An 8,430-nucleotide genomic window follows, 5' to 3' on the forward strand; every position below is an offset into this window, starting at 1 on the left:
CTTATATTTCTTCGCAAGATATATAGGAAAACAATTTCTAACCTTATAAGAGGCCAACAGCAATACTCCTATTTACTACCCTAAGAGTAGATATTCACTTGGAAAGTAAGATTTTCGTGCAATTCTGCATGCAAATTGTCCTCCTGATACCACTGCCCACTTCAAAAACAAAAAAAAAAGAAAATCCAAAACATAAGGAATAAGCCACACACCCAATAATTCCACTGCTCAGAGATACAGCTTTCTTGGGCATTTCACTAACAAACTCCTTATTTTTTGCATACATTAAGAAAAAAAGTTTTTCCAGACTCCTTCCCTGTGCACATGTTCAGGGCGAGCAGCAGTGGAAAGCAGCACTGACCATGAATGCTTCACCCAGCTCCTCCGGGCACCGGAGAGAGAGGCGGGCGATGTCTTTCCTGGCAGGAGGACCAGCCAAGCTGGTGACAACACCCTTTCCAGCAGTCCCTGTCCCCTCTGCGTCACGCCGGGTGGCAGGGAAAGCATCTCCAGCAGCACAGCAAGCACAGCTGAGCCTCACGCGCTCCTTTTACTGCTCTCTCGCCTTGGCTCTCCCCGCAACCCAGCTTCTTCCACCAAAAAAACAACCATCACCCACAAACGGAGACCACGACAATAAAGACTGCCTCTCAAAAGGATTTACTAGAAGTTGGCAGGAAGTCTAAGACAGTAACTCGGATCACTACCAGATATATATGTTTAACTCGTCCAGGATAGGCTCATTCTCCCGTTTTTCAAATGGAAAACATCAGTGGAAGTTTCGTGCAGTATTTATCATTTAAGATAATAAGATAAAATACTGACTTTTGGCAAATCACATTGACTGAAGAAGTATTTATAGGCATTCAAAGAAAATTAAACAGCAAGGTTGGGATTGAATTGCAGGTATTACGTTATATTTTATAACTATAATTTATATAATTTTATATCTCCCTTATGAAGAAAGGCTGAGAGAGCTGGGACTCTTTAGCCTGGAGAAGAGAAGGCTGAGGGGAGACCTTATCTATGTTTACAAGTACCTAAAGGGTGGGTTGAAGGAGGATGGAGCCGGACTCTTTTCAGTGGTTGCCAGTGAGAGGACGAGGGGCAACGGGGACAAGCTGGAACAGAGGAGGTTCCACTCAAATATGAGAAAAAACTTCTTCACGGTGAGGGTGCCAGAGCCCTGGAACAGGCTGCCCAGGGAGGGTGTGGAGTCCCCTTCTTTGGAGATTTTCAAGCCCCGCCTGGATGCAGTCCTGAGTAACATGCTCTGACATGCTCTGGGCAATCCTGCTTCGGCAGGGGAGTTGGACTAGATGATCTTTATGGTCCCTTCCGACTCTAAAAATTCAGTGAAATTCAGTGAAATTTTTATATTTACACATAAATAGGTCTCAGATTACTAGTGTTGAAAACAGTCCCCTAGCAAATTCAGAATTCTGAGCACTAAAATCCAAGGCAAGCTGGCAAACATTATCAGCCATCAGATACTCAGTGGCTTTCCAAAAACATGTCTAATCTAACCCCATTCCCCAAACAAGAAGAGCTGATCCAATGGCTAATGCTTACGATCAACACTTTACAGCTTTTACAGCAACACACAGGAAATAGCAAGACATTCGTGAGGGTACACGTGACATTTCTTTTATATAAAATACGAAACAGTTGGCTCATTAGATAACTGCAAGTCACTCTTACCTGCCTCACTAAAGTTTAAAATTTAGGGAAACAACTACTCAGGTACCATTTAATAAGTATCTGAGTTTACTGCCAAGCTGTCATTATTCTTCCTCATACAAAAAAAAAAATCTAGAGGGGACAATAATCATGTCCTCTGCACACCAGCCTTCCTTCTATTTTTCTATTAACCACCAACTGTTATTGCAGTCATTTAAGTAGCTAGAAGTACTCCTTTAATTTCATGAACTTCCAAAGTCACTTGGCTTTACATTATTTATACAAAGCTCTCTCAGTTCTGAGGGGTTTTCTTTAACTCGAGTACTTAAAAAATTAAAGGAGACGAAGAGACAACTTTGCAGTCATACCCTGGTCAATGATAAACTTTTATTACTAGCCTCACCCCAGAAACTACATACAATTTTTACTTACCTTTAAAAAAGAAAAACAACCAAGACCTCCCCACTTTTTCAGATTAGAGCTTTAAATGCTAAATAAAAGCCTAGAAGATCATTTTCCTTGATTTTCTCAAAGGAATATCAGCATGGAAACATACCATCACTAAAAACCCCTCCAATTAAAATTATTTTAGAAATTGTTCTACCACCTCAAATTTCACATGAAATCTAAGGAACAACAGCTGTTCTAAATTCAGCAAGAACTTTGGAAGCATTCACTTCTGAATGTCTATAAATGAAAACTTCTACTACGCTTGTATTAACCTATCTGTACGGAAACAAGACAGCTGTGCAAACCAAGACAGTGCCATAACTCAAAAACCCCACTACTCTCCTTTATTCTCTCATTTTTGATTGACAGAGTTAAATGAAAAACATGGTTTTTCTTAATTTATATTTTTTAAAGAAAGAGATTAAGGATTGCACCTTGTTACCTAACAAATTTCATATTCAATCTATACTGAAGCCTGTGTGTAGCTGTATCAGGTCTACCACGTACTCATCCACTGTTCAACAGAGAAAAGCATAAAAAGCGATGGACATAAGCAGCACCCCGCATCCGTTAGCGGTAATACTCCCAACACGTACACTGAAGCACAAAACATTACCATTTTCCAGTTCAGGATTCACATGACAGTTTCTTCAACGACAGGATTGAAATAAGCGTAAAGTACTGTAACTCTGAAAACAGCCCAGCTTTTACACAGGCAGCCAGGAGTGAAGCGCCACAGCACAGGCTCTGAAACGCATGTTATTAATTCACACACCAGCCTGCACCCGGTCTTCTGATGCACAATTTAGTCCATCGGCACCCTCAAAAACAAGTGTGAGCACATACATAGCCTAACAACTCACCCCAGCAAATATCAAAGCTCAGGATCAACACAACCCACAAATTTGTAAAACAATTTAACAACTGCACCAAATTACTACTTTCAAAACAAGGTTATCACCCTTCAGATTATTCAGTATAAAAAAATTGAAAATCCAGTGCCTTAATTCAACTTAATTGCTGTCACCATCTTCCAGGCAGCTTGCAACATATTCAATACCAGCTACGGGTAAGGTCCCATTTTTTTTTCTTGTTTTTAAGTGTAATATGAATGGTGGTCGCCTGCTTAAATCACCAGAGATCGTTCACAGAGCCTACCCATAGACTAACCTTATAATTTCCAGCCGTAACCAAAAGTTCTCAGTCAAATCACACTCTGAAATTCATAAGAATAACAACGCCATGAAGAAAAAGCTCATCACCTTCATGAAATAAAAACTTACTTCATCCAATTTTATGCACGAGCAAAGAGTGACATCATCTAGATTAGTGGAGAACCACAGCAGAGAGTAGCTGTTGTCCCTATTGCACCATTATTCATAAGAGATACTGCGTCATGACAGAGCAATTCTTAAAACCAGGAGAAAAATTCAAGGGAAATACACAAAGCCATGCCAAGATGTTAAACTAAGCATTTCAATTGAGGAGAAAACATTGAAAGAGATGTTTCAATAAAAAAAGAATATTTTTACTCAAGAACAGTCACAGAAATAAAGTCTTAAAGTACAGAGACACATTTTTCTGCTGAAAAGGTCCCATGGAAACTACACTGGGAAACAGGGTAGAGGGCTTAATGAATCAGTGTGAAAGAGCCAAACTTGTACATCACCCCCACCTTTTATAAGACCATTATTTTCAAGGCTATCCTAAGAAAAAGACCCCACTACTGACATGTCCACACACTGTATTTGGAAAAAAGTTCCTACTGACTGCACGGAAGTTCTAAAAGTTAGTACAACCTTATAGCAATAAAAAAAAGGAAATTTTCTGGTCATTTACCTAATACAAGTGAACATCCACTTTAAAATAATGTTATTATTCCGGTTAGTGTTTTGTATTGTCGTGCAGGTAGACTACCCCACAGAAGCATGAACTGGGATCCTAAGGGCATTAGAGACTTGCGAGATGTTACCAGCAACACAAATTTAAAGGGAATCTTCTCTTTCAGTTTGGGCATTGGACAAACTTGCACAGATGGTAGCTAAGGGACCTGAAGCAATCAAAAACTGGGCGTCATTGATCTTGGTGCTCACACAACCCCTTATTTATGGAAATACACATTCCTTTCCCTCATCTCTCCCCTATTACCATCATCTTTTCTCTGATTTTTACCCTCCTGCATGAGTAGGATCTCAGAAGATTAACTGTCATTTTGTTAGCTTTAAATCACAGGAATTCATTTGTAAACAAAGGAAGAAGAGATGGCATTATCTAAGGAAACATAAGAAGAGGAGCAGTTATTTTGAGAACGTGTGCCACTATGGCCCGAGTGAAGGAGTTCGAGGACAGGGAGTGAAATGACTGGGGTGGGAGGAACAGTAAGACACACACATTCCTACCTCTGGCCAGCACTAGGAGTGCCACATTTGGGAGAGGGGGCAGGAAAAAGAAACATCCAACTATTTTTGAGCCTTTACACCAAGAGTTTTGTTCTCCTTTAATACAGGAGAGGTTCTTACCATCCGTTGCTTCATTTTCTGTGCAGAACAATACCATAAAACACACATTTGCAATGATATCTTTGAAGATACTATCTTCAAAAAGCCACTGCCGTATTATCTAAAAATGTTTACACTGACATTCTCAAAAGCAGATATATCAGGAACTTAACCAGAGCCTGCTTTGACATAGTCCCTGCAATAAAACAGATCCACTAGAAGACAGCCAGCTGTCATATCACAACACTTCAGCCAACAAGCCACTAATATACTACCCGGCCCTCTGGCACTGATAAGAATTTTCACTTAAAACCAATGTTCAATAGTAAGTTTAATCAAAAAATCAGGTCACTATCTTCAAATATAACAGGCACTTGGAAGAAAAGATATTTCCTGAGAAAGGATGGGTGTATTTTTTCCCCCCTTGCCAACTGGGTAATAAGTATCTGTACAGAAAACCACCAGACAACGCTACCTTCTGTACCATCTGCTTTGGGACATAAATTAATTTTGTCACGCTAATAAGGGTATTTTTCCATTTGTTCCACCCGTCAGGTCTGTCGCAGGAGCCTGACAACCTCCTCTGTACCACACGGGCACACAAAAACCTAACGCTGGCGTTAAGATGGGTATAACCAAGAACCGTAGCAAGTCCAGTATTTCATCTCACATTAGTCGTGTCTTGGTTTCAGGCGTGCCTTTCTGAGAGGGGAACATTAACACAGAGTTGTTATATTTCTTATTTCTTCAAGTCCATTTATTTTAGTGAGGCTGGTGGAAAAGCAAGAAATGTAAGGTCTGCGAGCTCCCACTACCGTCTCTTAGACCAATCTTTCTCAGGATGGTTTCCCAAAACATTCTAAACCTCATCTTGTAAACAAAGAATTTCCCAAAATTTGTTTACAATGAAACTGGACATCATTATTTTAATATTGTTTGTACAGCACATAGGCAATAAGACATATAAAGTTAAAAGGTGTATTGTAATGCAGGTAAGGTATCATCTCTTATCTTTCCAAATTCCTGCCCTCAGGCACTTAGATAAATGTTACAAATAAAAAAAAAAAAAACAACACCTAAAAAATAATAAAAAGCAAAAATTGATAAAAGCAAAAATTGATAAAAAATTGATAAAAAATAAAAATTAATAAAAAATAAAAATTAATTAAAAAAAAAAAACACAAACCCCACAAGCAAACAAAATATTTTATACACCTCCAGTACAAGAAATGTACACTTTTGGTCCCCAGGGGGAGATTAACACAAAACTGACCACAAGGCCGCTAACTACGGAGATTTTTAACATACCCATAGGAGGAATTTATACTCAGAGCAGTCACATACCCTTCACTCACAGCTAACACCAAAACAGACGTCCAATACCGTTCACAAAAAATGTGAAGACTGCAGGTGCGCAGGGACTCTTACCATGTGAGCCTCTCGTGTCCCACCAGCAGGCACAGTGGTCAGAGCTGCTCTACTTGCAACTCCAAATTGTGAAGCTTAAATATCTGTCTTGGGCACGTTGAACTAACATGTATTGTTGCTCAAAAGATGGGCAAGACCTGGCCACTTTGAGAACGTGACACAAGACCCCTTATGGATTTGTCCAGCACTTCATCCACTTATCAATTACCTGCAAAAATCTCTTTTGCAGGTTAGCTAGTTAAATGCAGTAGATCACAGGGGAAGAACATCTTTAAACCAGAGTGATGGTTACTCACACCTGTAAGAAACACATCCCCAGAAATCAGCAAGGTGCCCATATCAAGCTAAACTGTCACAGACTCCTCTACTCTTATGGTTCCATGCTCTCACCGAGCACAGCTTTCTCAAAGGGACCATCCTGAGGGAGACTAATCCCTACTCTTCTCGCTCAGGATCATACCCAGTGCCCTCACCACAAAAGCTCCTCCTTTGCTACAGTACATTCAAAACTTCTTTCATATTTCTTCTCCTGTCAGTGGAACGTCACAGGAAAAAGCTTTTAATCTCGAACTCAATCTCTAGCACCACCGGTGAGCCCATGCTGCAAACCACAGCGAAGCTCCTCAGTGCAAGTCTTGCAGCACATAGCAGGAGGCGGGCTGAAGGGGAGCACACCTTTGCTCTGGGAGGCCTGAGCTGCTTCCTGGGCAGTAACTCGTGTTCCACATGTCCTTCACACCACTGGGAGGGAGCACGTAGAGGTCCAAGGGGAACAACACGGACACCGACCGATCAGAGAGCCGCTCCTCAGCAGAAGATACAGTGCCCAACTTCTGCTTTCTGTCGATGAGCCACTAACCTCAGACTCTCTTCTCTAGCCACTTATTACTTCTCACAGCTCGTAACACAAAGTCTCTGAGGCTCCTACTTACCTGCCAAACTTGATTGAAACGGCAGACTGAAAAATAATTAAGAGTACAGAAGAAGTACAAATCACATCATTTTTTCCTCCTTGTTTCTCAGGGGAACGATCTAACATGAGATCAACAAATACTAACACTCTCACTAATTCTCCTGAACTGGAACAGTGCACAAAAGCGCTTAAAAGAGCCTTTTCCTGCTGAAGCTTGCTGAGTGACAGAGGACAGGAGGCCACCCAAATCCTTGCAAATCACAGCTCACAGCTGAAATACATCGACTGCTTTCAACGCACAGAATAAAAAGACCAGCGTTAAGGCTTCAACTGTAAGGTGACATTACAGAAAGAGGCTCAACCTCGCCACAGAGGGAAGGGCATCACAATGTATAGTTACAGGACCCCATTTAAACTTAAAAAATATAAAATAAAACAAACCCCACCAAATTAACGTTGTTGACAAGAGCAGAATTTCTATGAACGGATCTTCTGAAGAACCCTGCAGGAAATAGATTTATGCGCTATTTCGTACCCAAACAACAATGCTGCATCACAGATATTTTAACACCAGGTGACAACAAGGTTCCAAAGCCAGGAGCAGCAAAACGCACCAATAACTTATCTCTTAACAGCTCCCGTAACTTTGGGAGGATACGCACTGCTACCTTCCAGTGGCTCTAACCAGGGAGCTTCTGGAGCTCCCCCAAAGCCTGGAGAAAGCTGAGGAAACCTAAGGCAGAAAAGGGTATCTCCAATGAGGGCTCGGCAATGAGAAGTTTTCACCGCTCGGTCTGACTCTCCTCCTGAGGACACAGCTCTTACCCAGCCACCGCACACGGCATTCCCGCATGGCTGGAGGCGCACTGAGGGCTGACCAGGGAAACCAGCTCCCCGCGGCTCCCACCTCTGCCCCGGGGACCGGCGGGCACGGCCAGCCGCTCCTCCCGGAGAAGAGAAGCGCGGCTCCCTCCCGCCACCCCGCTCGCCCTCCCTGGCCGCCGGACTGGGAGAAGCCCTGAGGGGAGCCCGGCGCCCCCCACGGCGCGGCGGGAAAGAGGCAGCGACCCCTCTGCCCGCCCCCCCCCCCCCCACTCACCCAGCAGCGCCCGGAGGTGCTTGAGGCGGGTGAGCACATCCCGCTTGGGGTCCAGCGCCTTCTGGGTGGATTTCCTGACATCGGCGTGGCCCTTCCTGGAGAACATCCCGGCTCGGGGCGAGCGGCAGCCGGCGGCTGAGGGGAAGCGGCTCCTCCGGCGGGTGCGGGCCGCTGTTGTCCGCGGGAGGGGCTAAGGACCCGGCGGCCGGGCAGGTGCGGGGGACGGGTGGGGAGGGAGAAAGGGAGGGAGGGGAGAGGAAGAGAGGGAGCGTCCCCGCCGGGGAACCGAGCCCGCCACCCTCCGCCGCAGGGGTGGGCGTGCCAGCCCGGATCCGGCCGGCCCCGCCGCCGGTTGACCGCCC

General features: G+C 43.7%; 1 protein-coding gene across 1 annotated transcript in view; it reads right to left on the reverse strand.

Moving 5' to 3' along the window:
* The window catches only part of RALGAPA2 (Ral GTPase activating protein catalytic subunit alpha 2), a 139,726-nt gene extending 131,552 nt beyond the window's left edge, over positions 1-8,174 (reverse strand). Inside the window, exon 1 of the mRNA XM_074168019.1 lies at positions 8,069-8,174. Within this exon, the coding sequence (XP_074024120.1) occupies positions 8,069-8,174 (106 nt within the window). The remainder of the gene's footprint in view (positions 1-8,068) is intronic.
* Positions 8,175-8,430: the final 256 nt, after the last annotated feature.

Source organism: Numenius arquata, chromosome 2 (genome assembly GCF_964106895.1).
Source record: "Numenius arquata chromosome 2, bNumArq3.hap1.1, whole genome shotgun sequence".
NCBI lineage: Eukaryota > Metazoa > Chordata > Aves > Charadriiformes > Scolopacidae > Numenius > Numenius arquata.